The 17192-nt window shown below is 33.1% G+C and overlaps 1 protein-coding gene across 4 annotated transcripts; it reads left to right on the top strand.

Annotated features, from left to right (window-relative positions):
- The first annotated feature begins 4222 nt into the window (after nucleotides 1-4222).
- On the top strand, nucleotides 4223-10058 carry LOC145122599 (uncharacterized). Of its 4 annotated transcripts, none has more exons than XR_013714642.1 (3): nucleotides 4223-5387; nucleotides 8986-9079; nucleotides 9185-9702. XR_013714642.1 is itself a non-coding variant. In XM_079058172.1 (1 exon), the coding sequence occupies exon 1, from the start codon at nucleotides 4357-4359 to the stop codon at nucleotides 5218-5220; it is 864 nt and encodes a 287-aa protein (XP_078914298.1). In that variant the 5' UTR covers nucleotides 4223-4356; the 3' UTR covers nucleotides 5221-5496. The 4 variants fall into 4 exon arrangements, 1 of the variants encoding a protein (XP_078914298.1); XR_013714644.1 differs by lacking the exon at nucleotides 4223-5387 and adding an exon at nucleotides 8081-8842 and having other exon boundaries at nucleotides 9185-9784; XR_013714643.1 differs by lacking the exons at nucleotides 8986-9079; nucleotides 9185-9702 and adding an exon at nucleotides 9973-10058.
- Nucleotides 10059-17192: the final 7134 nt, after the last annotated feature.

Raw genomic sequence — 17192 nt, 5'->3', positions numbered from 1 at the left:
GAGTTGTGTTAGAGAGTGGCTAAAAATCTTGTTTTAAATGTTATATATCTTTGTTGGGTTAATGCCAAGTTATCTCAAGGCACGACTGGTACACATTCGACTGTATGACACAATAAGGTTAATTGGATTGAATCCTCTTCATTTTGTTTTGTTTATTGCATTGATGTTTGAAAAAAAATCTTTGAAGTTGTGTTAATCTTTTTATACATATGTTATTTTCTTTAGTTTTTCTTTTATTGCATGAATTCACTCTTAATTCCCTTTAGGCCCTTTTCATTCCTTCCGTTCTTTTCATCTTAGTTTCTTTTTAGTCGCCCATCGTCTTCTCTAGTATGATTCTTCATTTTGTTCTTTCTTGAGGACAAGAAAGGTCTAAGCTTTAGGAGGTTTGATAGGTGCATTTTATGCACCTATTTTGCATGTTTATTTCCGTCCTTTCATAGCATTCTACTTCATAATTCTTGCATTTGGTTAATTATTTGGGCGATTGCATATTTTATTAATAATGCCTTGTACTTCACTATTTTTGATTTATTTTGTAGGCATCATGGAGCATGGAGCATGGATCTTGGACCATGAAGAGAAGATGGACCGGTCATGCCATGGAAGAAAACATGAAGACATAACCCGAGTCGTTGTTGCGTTATCATCATAGCAAAATGACTATGTTTGAAACACGGTTCGTGTCACACCGACACGGGTCGTGTTTGTCCTTTCCCATCTTATATTTGAGTAACATGACTCGCGGAGAAGCTAGACTGAAGAAGGAGCCAATAGTGAAGACTTATTGGACTTTTAGCAAAAAGCATGGGCCATGCTAAAAACACATGGCCATACCAAAAACACATGGGCAAAAGGCATGGCCATGCTAAAAATGCATGGTCGCATGGAATGCACGTGAACAGTTAATTATGGTGCTAAATTGGAGGAGATCAACACTTTTAGTTCAGGGACGGTTTTGGAGCAACTTCTGGCGATTTTAGGGAGATTTTTGGGAATTCTTGAAGGCTACTAATCATTGCAAACACTTTTGATTTCCTTTTGTAAGCATTAAACATTTCAATTCCATCTTTATTCTTGTTTGATTTGTTCTTAGCCATGTGTGGCTAAGAAACCCTAATTTCTAGTTATTGTTCAAAACATGTTGATTACTTGACTTGAAGCATATGATTTGATGTTTGATTTGTGATTCTATTCTAGTGATTATGTTTTTGTTTAAACTAGAACCCTTGAATTTGATTTGTGTTTGATTGGCCACTTTCATGAATTGAATTTTTGTGTAGTTAATTAACTTTTAGGGCACCTAATCGTTCTATTAAGTTAATAATTGGTAACAAACAATAAGTTTTATTATTGTAAAACATATATCACATGTCTTCATACTTCTGAGCGTATGAGAAGAAATGAGCATTGTTGGGAAGCTTGTACAAAACGTAATGCAGTTTTTCAATACAATCTAAGAGCATGTTTAAGTGTAATTAGTAAAGCTAGGTTTAGTCAAAGAGCGTGTTTTGGTTAGATAATTTGGAAAACGAGAGGTATTAGAGCGTGTTAATATCTTTCAGTACCAACTTAGAATAGCAATCATGAATTACATCAAGTCATAATCAAGTTGAACAACAACATTGAGAACTAGAACTAGAACCATTCCATCAAACTATTTACAAGTTTATTCCATTTCTGTACGTTTTTAAAGTTGATTGTTATTTTATTATTTTACTTTTGCAAACAAAACCCCCTTTTGTGATCAAAGTACCTTGCGCAAAGAGGTATAGACTTTTATCTCGTGTCTCTATGGTTCGACCCTGCTTGCATTGTACTACTTTGTAGTGCATTAAAGCAGTATATTAGGAGTCTATTGTACCCCTATTATTTGTTGGGTTTGACACGCCTAACAACGAGATCTATTTTAGGGCTTTGTTTTTGTATGTTTTGGTCCTATGGGTCCTCTGTGTGGGTTTGAACCACTGTAGGAGCTAGGAATACTATATCTTAGCCTCCCTGATATCCTTGTGAATAAAAATGTTATCTTGATGTGCTATATTGGACCATGCATTAGTTAGGGCTCTTATTATTGGTCTTAATGGTCAAAACGAGTATTGAGTCCCATTAAGTCATGCAAAACTGTAATGTTGCCAACTTTACGTGTTAAGACCTTATTTTTATAGTAGATCTGAAGTTTGGACGTAAAGGTCTTAAGGGATTAAGACCCTAGGTTGGCTTTTGGGACTCTGGTCGGTACGACGGATGTACTCCTTATTACGTTGTGCGTACTGGTTCAGCAGCCCGCTTCCGGGTCAATGTGCATATGCGTGGCGTACGTATAGGGTACACGGGGCGTATGCCAAATAGTGGGCTTTTATTTGTTTTGGGCCCTTTTTAGACTTGGACTTCTTTTGGGCTTTGGACCTTAGCTGGATTTTGGGCTTTATATCTGTTGGGCCATAGTTGGACCTTAGGTTTATAGGTTGGGCCATCTTTGGGACTTGGGACACTATAGAGTTAGTGGGCCAAGCTAGTTGGGCCCAGTAAGGAAAAAGGTAAACTAGTCTTTTACCCTCGAGGTTAAGGATGATGAGTTGGGACCCCAGTTTTGGTTTATGACCTAATTATTAATTAGGGTATTGTTTGATGATATTTTGTGCAGAGATTTCCCGGATCAGCAGTCCGAGATTTTATCTGATTTTTTAGAAGTTTGAGGCGAGTTTCCTCCTAGTGCTTAGCGGGTCAAAGGCACCAATGTCGACCTATGGATTATGGTTATTTGTATGCTAGTTATCTATGTGACCTTGCATGTGTGTATTTATTGTATGTATGCCGGGTGGGGCCTGATGGGTGAGTTGGACGGGGCTCATCACATGATATAGACAGATATGTTCCGAGCGGGGCCCGATGTCGAGCGGGGCCCATTGGTTGCTGGGCATGGCCCATTGTATGTTTGATATGTATGGTATGAGGTATTTTGGGGAGCTCACTAAGCTTCGTGCTTACAGTTTTCAATTTATGTTTCAGGTACTTCCGGATCAAGGGGAAGAGATCGGGATGATCGCATCGCACACACCATGATTTCTACCTTATTTGACTTTGATGTATTGGGATGATTGATTGACATACTATGATTTTCCTCTATGGTTTTATGAACATGTTTGGTTGATGGTTTTATTATTATGGAAACGAAATTTTTGGTTTTAAATTTTGGGATGTTTCAAACTTTCAGCCCCAAAATCACATGTATAATTAGGTATTATTTCATGAATGGAGATCAAAAGACAAAGAAGAAAGAGTAAGGAGTATCTGTGGTCAATGTGGGTGAAGTGTCCGATGCAAAATCGACACATCTATTAGATAGAGGTTAAAAAATGCCCAAACTCGGAATGGAGAAATAGGGCCCAAATTCATGTAGCAAAAACATACCACACACACACACTACAAACATTTATCATCAAGAAGCCCCTTGAGCACATACACTCCCCACATAGATGCAAAAGGGAAAGCTTCAATCAATTCCCTTCAAGATTCAACGAGTATTGGGTAGTTTGAAAAGTTTACGAATTAAAGAGTTTGTGATTTCATTCACATGTTTCATCCGTTGGACTAATATGTGATTTCATTCACATGAAGAAGCCATTAAAGATCAGTAGTAGCGAGGTGTTGGCTAATGGTGGCATATTGAGATGATGATGACAGGTGGTGTCTTGATGGTGGTGATAGATGATGAGATAAGTGGGTGCTTATGTATCTTTGGTCTATATGTGAACCAGTTGGATCTAAGCCTTCCAAAAGAGCAAATATGCTTTGTTTTCGTTGAAACACACATAAAGTAACTAGTTTGTCTTCTTTGGTTCAAATGCGGTTGTCGGTGAGCTTTGGCATCTGAATTTGTTCTAGTATTTTGATTTTCACTTCTTTGGTTCAACTGGTTTCAACATTTTGGCATGTGAATTTCTCATGTATATGTGTGAAGTGCATATGGAGGGATCGATCTTTTTGAGTTGAAGGTGCTTGAGAAACAAGATGTAAAAATAAAAATAAAGAAATATAATAGTTATTTTAATTTTCGAAAAGATAAAAATTAAAAGAACAATTAATCCAAAACTTTAATGGTTCTGAACATTTAAAAACAAATACATACCCCAAAAACCATTTTTGGAGATATGCCTCTAAAAAATTCGTGTATGTCAAATTGGGTTAAATAAATCTCCATATTATTATTTTGCATTTTTTTTTCTTTGGAAACGGTCTTGATGTCAGGAGCAGTTATCTCGAATCTCGATCTCCACAAAATAAAGCGAAAAAAAAAAAAAAAAGTGAACAAAACACTGTCGTCCCAATTCGGACAAAATCCAAATCTCCGTGATGCATACCGACGGCAGGTCTGAGGCGGAGCGACTGCTTGGTATCGCCGAGAAGCTCTTACAAGCTAAAGATCTCAACGGCGCTCGTGATTTTGCAATTTTAGCTCAAGAGACTGAGCCCTTACTCGAAGGCTCCGATCAGATATTGGCGGTAGTTGACGTCCTTATCGCCGGTGACAAACGAATTAAGAACCAAAACGACTGGTATGCAATTCTTCAATTAGAAACCCGAAATGACGATACCGATCTCATCAAAAGACAGTATCACCGCCTTGCGGTTCTTCTTCATCCTGATAAGAACAAGTACGTTTTCGCAGATGCAGCGTTCAAGCTCGTTGCAGATGCGTGGGCAGTGTTGTCCGATCCCTCGAGGAAAATTGCGTATGATAATGAATTGTTTGCGTTTTCAAAGGTAGATCTAGTTAAGAAAGATGGAGAGAAAAGGGATGATCAGCATCATCAAATTTCACGTGATAAGATTTCGGTGAGACGAACATCGGCGAATATATGGACGGTGTGTCCGTTCTGTTACAATATGTACGAGTATCCTAGGGTTTACGATGGATATTGTTTGAGATGTGTGAACTGTCAACGAGCGTTTCAGGTGGTGGTTATACCTCCATCTTCGTTGCCACCGACTGTGCCGGGAAAAGAAGCGTATTACTGGTATTGGGGGAATTTTCCGATAGGATTTCCATCCACCAATTCATTGCCGAGCGACAGGAACATGCCGCTTGCAGGACCTGGTGAGGATTCCGTCGTCGGGACTCCGCCAGTGGCAGAAATTAGACACCCAACACCTCCGACTGCTGGAAGCAAAGTTGCTAAAAAGAGGGGTAGGCCGAGAAAGAATCCCCTGCCCTAAAAGTCCTTCAGAAACTGAGGGTTCCATAGAAATTCGTTGAAGGACTTAGCAATTTTTGAGGGTTTTCTTCGCATAGTTCAAGAAATTCTTCAAAATCTTTGCAGCTTGCCTCTCAAATGAATGAAAAATTTGAAGAAAGCACTTCAATTGACGCAAGAAACATTTAGGTTGGTATGTACTGCTATGTAGTGTTATTTTGTTTACTTTTCTTTCATGTTCATAAATATGGCAAATTACATGGAAATTGAATATAAACTAACTAAAAATTCATTAAAATCGGTCATTTTAAACACTTGTTGATTAATCCTATTCTTATTCAAAATTACAATGGAAATTGTCATGATCGGAATATTACCTAATATCATTTTATATTTTGCAAGAAAAAGATCGGATCAGGACCAAAATCATATCATATTATACTATAAATGATATATTTTTCTATCATCATATACATTTGAAATCTCCATAACCTTTTTAATTTTCAACTTAATATAATTAATCTATTAAATCTAAATATGTTATTAAATGCAAAAATTATCTTATTGTTTGCAAACTTTTAAAATGATTATTATAATATACTTATTTGTTAATTTAAATATTATGTTAAATCCAAAACATAAATCAAAATATAAGCTAAACTTAAAAAATATATTCAAATACCATTTTTGAAAATAGTTAAAAGGGATTAAATAATATAAATATAGAATCACAAGTCAAATTAATTAAAAATATAAAAACTATTTTTATTATAATTAAGTTTTTTTTTTTAAAATAAGTGGTTTTAATTAATTAAAAAAATTACATTTCGTTATCTTACAAACAATGATTTATATATCAACTAACCATCATTATCGAAATTTAACAAATCAATAGAAAAATAATTTTTAAATTAATCAGTCATAGCATTAAATTGTAATACTTAAACCAAAATTATGTTTAGTTTTATTTAAACTCAAACTTCATGTAGATGCCATTAAATAAGTTATAAATTTATATATCAACTTAATATATATATATATATATATATATATATATATATATATATATGGTTCAAATCAGTTATAAATTTATATATCAACTTAGTATAAAAGTTCTTTAGAATTAATGTCTTGTTATTTTCAACATATATATGCAAAAAAAATTTATGCATATCATATTATTCTATTGAATAATATGATTTTGATAGATATATATTTTATAATATGGTTCAAATCAATTATAAATTTATATATCAATTTAGTGTAAGAGTTATTATTTTATAATTAATGTCTTATTATTTTCAACATATATATGCTAAAAATTTAACTGTATAGTTTTATTCTCCGCAACACACGAATATTCGTCTACTTAACTTGTATTCAAATTTGCTAGTAAGATCTTGGATTTGCAGTATACATTATAAAAATATGTCGATTAAGATGTTAATATGGAGTCAAGTTTAACTTTTAAAACATAAATAATAATTTTTGTTGCCGCAAACTGTAAAAATTAGGAAGAAAATATATTAATTACAAAAAGAAACTAGATCATTATGATCTACAACAAGAGGCTAAAGATCACAAACGGAATATTATGAGTGTAACCTACCTAATTCGAGATGAAGTGATGATGCTCTATCAGACTTCTTGTAACTTGAAATTCTCAATTTCAAGTTGAATACATAAATTTTTGAGGTCTGACTATATAAATGAGACATTTTTTTCTATCACCAAATTTATTTGAAACCTACACCATCTTTCAATTTTCAACTTAATATAATTAATCTATTAAATATAAATATGTTATTAAATACAAAAATTATCTTATTATTTAAAGGGGATTAAATAATAAAAAATATAGAATGACAAGTCAAATAAAATAAAAGTATCAAAAATTATTTTTATTATAATTCATTTTTTTCGAAATAAGTGGTTTTTAATTAATTAAAAAATTATATTGCGTTAAATTACAAACAATGATTTATATATCAATTAACCATCATGATCGAAATTAAAAAAACAATAAATGAATTTTAAATTACTCAATCATAACATTAAATTGTAATACTTAAATTGAAACTATGTTTATTTTTTTTAAACGCAAACTACAAGTAGATGTTATTGAATAGTATGATATATATATATATATATATATATATATATATATATATATATATATATATATATATATATATATATATATATATATGTATATATATATATATATATATATATATATATAGAGAGAGAGAGAGAGAGGATATATATATATATATATATATATATATATATATATACATATATATATATATATATATATATATATATATATATATAGAGAGAGAGAGAGAGGAAGAAAGGAAGGATAATTTAAGAACTTAAAGTTTCCCGAAAACCAAAAGTGAAACGTTGGATTAATTTTTTGGACGTATTAGATGATTAGTGACATACTTTTTAAATATGACTAAATTTAATGGTATTATAGGTTCTTAGCAATAAACGGCAGGGTAAATCTGGTATATAAAAAAATCAAATTACATGTTATTTTAAGTATCATTTAGCCCCCCCCCCCCCTCTCTCTTTCTCTCTCAATGTATCGTGTTCTTCAACACATCCTCCCCTCTCTGTTGACCGCCTCCATTCACCCTCTAACAACCACCCTACATCTGTCAACGACCAACGCCTTCGACAACTTACTCTTTCCTTCGGCGACCACCACTATGACGGCCTAATATCTCCGCTCTTTCTCTCTTTCTCTCTCTCTCTCTCTCTCTCTCTCTATATATATATATATATATATATATATATATATATATATATATATATATATATATATATATATATATCACTGATTTCCTGCATGATTACCATCGCCTAACGCCGCCACCGTAGATCTGGAATCAAAATCCATTTTGTCGATCCATTGTATCAGAAACCGATCTCCATTGAAGATCCCCGATGATTGATAGATTGAACAACACGGTGGATGCGTCGTTCTTCCCTCTCGGAGTTTCGTTCTCTAATAAATCAACCAAAGGTCCTATCGCTCCGGACCTCCCGATTCTTATCTTGTTATCTTCGATTATCGACAGACTAAATAGTGTCGCGACAGAATTCTTCTTTGGCTTTGAGCTTCCGGTCTCGAGGACGTGAATTAGAGCTTCCTTCTTCACCTGAATTTCGAGGTTAGTGGGATCAGGTCTCGCTTCAGTAGCTGAAGAAACAACTCTTGCCCCAAAAGATGATCTTCTCCATATGAAGTGGATTCTGTTCCAGTAATGTCTGAATTGAACACTGTTTATGAATCTTCTTCTGATCATCATTCGATATTGATAGTAGAACCAAGAGAACAAAGCCTCTCAGATGATTACATCTTCTACTAGAAAACAAAAATCAGGTTAGTTGGTTACCCTTTTGACGTTATTATTACCTTTTTTTCACTAAGGATTATAAATTTGGATGCTTTGTGTATCTATCTCTATCTATTGTAACTAGCAGAAGCCACCCATACAAGGGATAGGATGGAGAATGTTGATGCAACTAATTTAAGTTCTAGAGGCATATAAGATAATAACACAAATGTGACTGTATGTTTGGACAATGATTCTTATATTGCAATCAAGAACATGTTTGTGGATTCTAAGGTAATCATATATCTGATTATTTGTCATTTGTTGTTTGACCTTTTGATTTCATTATCTCAAATCATAATATAAATGAAAGTATGTTGTAATTATGGTAACTCAATGGATTCTCATAAAGTGTCTCATTTGTTTATATGATATAGGGATGTGTTGTAACATAATCTTTTGCAAATGGAACCATATTTTCTCCTACATTCCATATTTCCATAACTGTTGAAGGAGAAATATTAGATGGAGGTAAATAATTAAATTTCTATTTTGTTGATAGTGAAATAAAAATCATGGTTTAATTAAAGTGTTTCATTTTGTTGTTATTTTGATCTAACGCTCCGCTCCACCCAGGGTCGGCCTTATGCTTTAGTGAGTAAAGGTAGGGCTTAGGGCCCCCAATTTTAAGGGGCCCCATTTAATTTCAAGTCTAGCTTCTAGTCTCCATTTGATTCGGTCTATGCGCTACTCCCTATTCCCAAAAATATCACGCCTGCGATTCTTTCAACTACAAGCGACGACGTCAACTCGTCAAGACTCAAGACGATTAAACTCCCTTTCTTTTTCTCCATTCTCGGACTCGATTCTAGGCCTTCTTCAATCGATTCTTCCACTGTTGCAGACTAAAAGACTGAATCGTTGATGTTCTTCAGACTTCAGTTCTTCTTCCTTCTTCATTCTCGGTTTCTCAATTGCTCAAAAATCAAAATATGCTATTATGTTGTAATTGAATTTGAAAAGGTAATGTGCTTGTATTTTCACTTTTGAGTTTTGATTTATCTATTATCTGATTATGTAATTGGGATTAATAGCCGATTAAGGTTAATCTTTTGATCTTTTCAATTATGTGAATTATGAATACCTGATGGAATGTACCCATAGAATGATAGAACAAGCGTTTTTTTATCAAATTCGTCAAACATGCGATATTTGATTTGGATTCTATGGTTTGGCCTCATAATTTGGTTTTGTTTTGAATGAGATTCTTGTTTGACATCCTGTTATATATAATGTCTTCTCATTAAAACACAATGTTTTATTATTAAGTTATGTAATTTGTTTTTAATTGTTTTTGGCTTTATCCAAATGGAATGAATGATCAAAGTTGTTAAACTTTTCAATTTTGTGATTTTTGATTTCAGATTGGCGGATTCTATTGTTCACTAATTTCAGATTGGTTGATTTCGTTGTTCACTTATTCCAAATGGGCAGATTTCATTGTTTTTGAGCTTTCCATTATCTCAGGGGCGGTATAATCCTAATACATATCTTCTATACTTATAGTTATTATTAATCAAATAATTAATAATCATGTCAAAGAGAAAATACGAATCTGGTGCTTCAAAAAGGAAACGAAAAATGCAAGAAGAAGTTTTTATAGATAAACAAAAAGGGTCGTTTTTAAAATATTTAACTACAAACAAATATGTTGATAATGAACAAGAACAAACTAATGTTGATAATTAACCAAAACAAGTTAATGTTGATAATAATGATCATGAACCAACTAATATTGAAAATGATAATGAACAAATTAATATTGAAATTGATAACGAACAAACTAATATTAAAAAATGATAACGAACAAACTAATATTGAAATTGATAACGAACAAACTAATAGTAAAAATGATAACGAACAAACTAATATTGAAATTGATAACGAACAAACTAATAGTGAAAATGATAACACGCCTTTAAACATATATGATCCAAGTAGATGGAATAATATTAGTACTAACTTAAGAGATTTAATTGTAGAAAAAGGTCTTATTAAAATTTATGATTTTAAATTTCCAAAAGATCAACTTTTAAGAAGCTTTAGTACATCTCTTTATATGCAAAAAATACCAAATAGAGAAAAATATGAACGCACATGGTTGGTTTATTCCTAGATGTAGATAGAGTTTTTTGTTTTTGTTGTAAATTATTTAATGTGAATACATCTACATGTTCATTAGCACATAAAGGTAAAAATGATTGGAACAATATTTCTAGTGTACTAAAAAGACATGAAGCAAGTAACGGACACATTCTTAATATGAGGCCATGGATTGACTTAGAAACTAGATTAGCAAATAATAAAACAATTGGCAAGCAAATCCAAGAACAAATAAATAAATATAAAGAACATTAGAAAAATGTGTTAATAAGAATCATTGTTGTAGTAAAAGCTTTAGGAAAAAATAATTTAGCATTTCCTGGAAAAAATGAAAAAAATTTATGAAGAAAATAATGGTAATTTTTTTAACTATAATTGAAATGATTGCGGAATTCGATCTTATTATGCAAGAACATATTAAGAGAATTAATGACAAAGAAATTCATAATCATTATCTTGGACATAATATGCAAAATAAACTTATAAGTTTATTAGGAGAAGAAGTTAAAAGTAAAATTATTAAAATAGTAAAAGAGACTAAATACTTTTCAATAATATTTGATTGTACTCCCGATACAAGTCATAAGGAACAAATGTCAATTATCTTACGATGTTTAGATCTTTCAACAACTCCAATAGAAGTTAAGGAGTACTTTCTAGAAATTTTAATTGTAGATAACACAACCGGTAAAGGCTTATATGATGCTATAGTTGATGAAATTAAAAATATAGGACTAGATATAAACGATGTTAGGGGTCAAGGTTATGGCAATTGATCAAATATGAAAGGAAAACATCAAGGTGTACATAAACGATTGTTAGATATTAACCCTAGAACATTCTACAGTCCTTGTGGTTGTTATAGTTTAAATTTAGTAATTTGTGATATGGCTAATTCTTGTGATAAAGCTAGTGATTTTTTTGGAGTTATACAACGTATATATTCGATATTTGCTTCATCAAATCAAAGGTGGAAAATATTACAAGATAATATATCAAACCTAACATTTAAATCATTATCGCAAACTCGTTGGGAAAGTAGGGCAGAAAGTGTAAAAGCAAGTAGATTTCAAGCAACACATTAAGAAAAGCACTTTTATAATTATCCAAAAATTATGGAGATCCAAAAATTAAAAGTGAGGCTAAATGTTTAGCTACATATGAACTTGAAAACTATGAATTTTTATTAGGAATGATTATTTGGTATGATATTTTGTTTGTTATTAACATTGTTAGTAAAAGCTTGCAATCAAATGATATGTGTATCGATGATGCTATAGATGAACTAAATGGACTTTTGTGTTTCTTTGAAAAATATAGAGAAAAAGGATTTAAAAAGGCTTTAGATTATGCAAAAGAATTGGCTTTGAAAATGAACGTAAAACCTGAATTTCATGAAAACGTATCATTCAAAGAAATAGACGATGTGATGAAAATGTTGCTAATGAAACTATTAAAACTCCTCTTCGGTTATTTAAAATTGATTACTATCTATATATAGTAGATAAAGTCATTACTTCACTTAAAAGTAGATTTGAGCAATTTAACGAGTTCAAAAATATTTTTGGTTTTTTATTTAGTATAAAAAAAATTAAAATCATTTGATAAAAATACTTTAAAAGAACATTGTTTAAATCTTGAAAAATCTTTAAAGCATGATGATAGCTTAGATATTGATGAATTAGATTTATTTCATGAAATAAAACTTTTAATACATGTTGTACATTTAGAACGTGCTACAATTATTAATATACTTAATTACATTAAAGAGTTTAGTTCTTTTCCAAATGCATATATTGCCTATAGGATTATGTTAACTATTACTGTAACTGTTGTCTTTGTAGAAAGAAGTTTTTCTAAATTAAATTTGTTAAAAAATTATTTAAGATCTACAATGTCACAAAAAAGATTAAATGGATTAGCTATTTTATCAATTGAAAAACATTTAGTAAAAGAAACTGATTATGAAAATTTCATTAAAGATTTTGCATCTAAAAAGGCTAGAAAAAATTTAATTATATAGTTTTTTTGTACGCAACACGCAAATATTTGTCTACATAACTTATATTCAAATTTGCTCGTAAGGTCTTGGATGTGCAATATACATTACAACTAGATTTCTATTAAGATGTTAATATGGAGTCAAATTTAACTTTTTTAAACATACATAATAAATTTTGTTGCTGTAAACTGTAGAAGTGATTAATCATGTATGAGAATCAAAATCAGAGTAAAGATGAACACGAGAAGTAAATAAGGTCTGGTTTAGCTCATATTACTTCCAATGAACAAGAGTACATAATGATAATAGAAATGGGAAAACTCTGCTATCCACTCTATGTTCAGCTCCTATTTATAGGAGGCTGAAAGTACAAAAAATACTAAGGCTAGACATTAAAGCTTCGTTAAACAGATGCCTTAGTAAACACATAAGGAAACATACGAAAAAGACAATTACACAGACTTCGACATATTACAATACATTTCGACTCTACAATCTCACGCTTTGTAATCATGTCGAAATTCTCAATTCGTGAGAATCTGTGCAGCAAAATGCATCATCCTTCGTATCTCCGAGTACCATGTCATAATCTTCCTCAACTCCACTTTATCCCCATCATTGTTCTTCTTGCAATTATTCATACGGACAATGAAGTTCGTATATTGCGAAGTGGTATACCTTTCAATATCTGAAGTCTGAAACAAAAACCTCTCAGCTTTGCCATTTTTGTCTTTTCCAGCAAAGATCATTCCAAAAGGTTTTAAGCAAATCTCCCCATCAGCATACTTCTTCAGTTCAACTTGAGTCTTTGACAATTCCATTGTAAATTTCACTTCCTTTCCCATTGCTGATGCTAATTCCACATCAGTCAATGCTAGACAATCATAATAATTGTCTATGAAGATTTTGATATGTGCAAGACCAAGCCTCAAAACGTCTTTGTCAGTCCCCTGAAGTTTCGAAACCTCTATGTCTTTCAGAATCAATGCAACTTGAATCAGATTATTCAAGTTCATTAGAGGGAAATCAACAACCGAGAAATCACACACTTGATTGTTCGCTCTTACAACATGATACCGAAAGTTTCGTATCATATTCACGAACATCACATCCTTCGTTATACTGACAACTTTCTTAATCTTCACCAAAGACCATATCTCTTCTGGTTCTTTTCCAACAACTGCATGAAACCTAAGTTTCATATGGATATAATCATCCTCATTGTCGAACTTCTCCACAATCTTGTATTGAGCCATAACATCATTTCGTTCACTGGGAAATCAAGCTGACTCATATCAGTGTTAGTGATAGAGTAGCTTTTCTTTGGCTTCTTCTCAAACGCATGCATGTTACTATAAGCAACTCTTGCTTCAATATTCTCATAACTGTATAACTTTTTTGGATCTCCCTTTTCGATACCAGGTGGATCACTTTCACGAAGTCTCAGTATGCTCTGTATTTGCCTTTGCTTCTCCATTTCAGCTTCAATTTAGGCCTTTTTCTCTTCCTTTGATTTTTCAACCACAATCACTTTTCCTTTATCTCTATCACCTTCTGAAACCTTTGGTTTTGACGAACTTGAACTCCCTCCTTCAGTTGTCGAATTAAACACAATCCCCTTCAGAATGGGTCTTGTTGTTATCTTGATGGCTTCTGTTGTATTCGCCTTCGAAACTATGGGTATTGTGACTTGAGTAGATACAACTTTCGTTACTACACCAGTAGTAGTAACAATCTTCTCAATCTTTTTCGTCTTATCAACCCCTTTTGTAACTTTCGAAGGTTTGCATTCTTGAGTTTTCTTTTCTCCCCCTTGCACCCCTGTGACAACAGGTGGGGCACCAATGGGTAACATGTGTGCAAACTTCGAAATTGGAGCCACAACCTTCTGAATGGCTTGATCCAAAGAATGTAAGTTCTGAGTTAAAAACTCAGGAGTTAAAAATGAAGTCGGAGCTGACTTCGATATTAATTCTTTCAGTTTGCCAAGTAAAACACCCAGTTTTTCAAAATTCTGAGCATCTGCTGTATCCTTTGCGTCAAACTTTGGAGTTAAAGCTTGATACCATTCAACAACTGTTCGGACAGCAGCCGCAATAGTGTCAACATTCGACGTGATTGTCGAATAATTGGTATTCAGCTCATTTAGTTCTTTGGTAACTTCAACCTTCAGCTCCTCAAGCTTTCGATTGACATCTTCACGTACTGTCTTGACATCTTTCACAAAAAGAACATGTCGTTCTTTTGTTGTCAAACGAAGATTGTTCAGTGCAGAATTGAACGAATCAGTCTGAGCTTTGACCCTCCATTCGTTATTTTTATCCATAACATCCATTTGTTTTTGCATGAGAAGCTCCACGGCTTTGAGCATCACATCTACTTCAATCCCAGACACTGAGTTCTTTGCTCCGGAATTAGCTTGTGATTGAAGAATAACATTAAGTTTTCGATTAATGATCTTGAACTGCTTACCAGACATCAACATGTGATCTGGTATATCCTCTTCTTCCGAATCGAAATGAAGATCATCAAACGTTCCTACGAAACCTCCGCCATCTGTTTCTTCATCGGAATTTGGTTTTGTTGGTTCGGTGGATTGTGATGGAAAAGTGTAGTAAAGGGTTGGTTTAAGACTTGGTCGAAAGTTGGTGAAGGATTGGTAGTGGAAACAGGTTTAATAAATGGTGGAAGTGAAACAAAGGTACTGGAAATAGGTTCAGGATTACCTTGAGAAGATGGACGAACACTCACCACAACATGTGCATCCGTATTAGATACGTTTGCAACAATTGGAGAAATTGGAACCGTTTCAGGAATTGATTTGGTGACAATAATCTCCATTGGAACTGTTGTTGTTGGAGTCGAAACATTTTCTATGATGAGTGGTTGTGAGACTTTTGGAGAATTCGAACCCAAAGGGGATTCTGGAACTATCTCATTATCTGATGACTCTGCACGAACCACCAGCTTTCGTTTCTTCCTCTTCTTGTTGATATGCTTCGCCACATCCTCAGCTCTTCGCTTCTTGGAAGATGGGGAAACGGGTGCAGGAATCTCACTAACTTTCACTCCTTGGCGATTAAGTTGAGGTTTACGAACAGCAGGATACTGATCTTTTGATGAAGTTCGTTTCTAATAAGTGAAATTCCTTAATCTTTTGAACACACCTGATTTCGAAGGGATGAATTCCTTCGAAGATTCAGGAACACCTTTCTCCTTAGGCTTCTCAGTTTCAATTGCAACCTTCTTAGGAGACTTAGTCTTAGATTGTTTCTTGGGACTTTCTTGAACAACAACCTCTTTAGTAACCTTCATTGAATTCTTCGACTTTTTGGATAACCCTTCATCACTTGTTTTCAGCAAAATTCCAGTTTCGATTGAAGGATTAACATGTTGCAAATATGCCACCAACACAGAATTTGTTGGATCAACCTTCTTCAACATCCCATCAGGAATTCGAGCAACATTTGGGAATTCTTCTAAATCATCTGGAACATTCTTTGGAAAGTGATACTTTGCGAATTCTGCCTTAGCCTTATCAGCAGGAACTGGAATACCTTCTTTCTCATATACATACTGAAGAACCAAACTCCAGTAACGTGCACATGAAATTCCTTTCACCACATTCGTGTTCTCCAAGCTCTTGATAAACTCTTTCCAAATCTGAGTAGCATAATCAACATTGAGATCATAGTACAACCCTGCTACCATACCATAAACTTCCATTCTCTCCTTATCAAGCCCTACACTTCGCCCAGTTAAGCAACAAAGGTATATTCCGAACAGAAAATTCCATATGCAAGGAAGACCAGATTTCTTGAAATTGTAGAAGTGATAATCGAGTATGAAACAAATCAGAGTAAATCAAATGTAATTTGAACATGAGAAGTAAATATAATATAGTTTCAGCTCTATTACTTCCGATGAACACAAATACAAAATGATTGTAAAAAGGGTGAACTCTTACAATCACTCTCAAACTCTTACTATCTACTCAATGCTCGGCTCCTATTTATAGGAAACAGGAAGTACAAAAAATACTAAGGCTTAGATGTTAAGCTTCGTACATGAGACACCTTAGCAAATACATAACAAAATATACAAAGAGATCAAAACATACGAAGAGAACAATTAAACAGACTTCGACTGTTTACAACATATTTCGACCCTACAATCTCCCCCTTTGTAAACAAGTCAAACTTCTCAAGTTGAGAGAATCTGTGTAGCAAATAACATCACTCTTCGTATCTCCGTATACCATGAAATAATCTTCTTTAACTCCTTCTTATCCCCTTGGTTGTTTTTTGAACAATTATTAATACGAACAATAAAGTTCGTATACTGGGATGTGGTATATCTTTCAACTTCGCTTGCCTGGAACAAGAATCTTTTAGCCTTTCCATTCTTATCCTTTCCTGCGAAGACCAATCCAAACGGTTTCAAGCAAATTTCCCCATCAGCAAATTTCTTCAACTCAGG

The sequence above is a fragment of the Lactuca virosa genome, chromosome 6 (assembly GCF_052849685.1).
Source record: "Lactuca virosa cultivar CGN04683 chromosome 6, Lactuca_virosa_CGN04683_v6, whole genome shotgun sequence".
NCBI lineage: Eukaryota > Viridiplantae > Streptophyta > Magnoliopsida > Asterales > Asteraceae > Lactuca > Lactuca virosa.
Note: the sequence above shows the minus strand (reverse complement) of the source record. Positions and strands in the feature narration are given on the sequence as shown.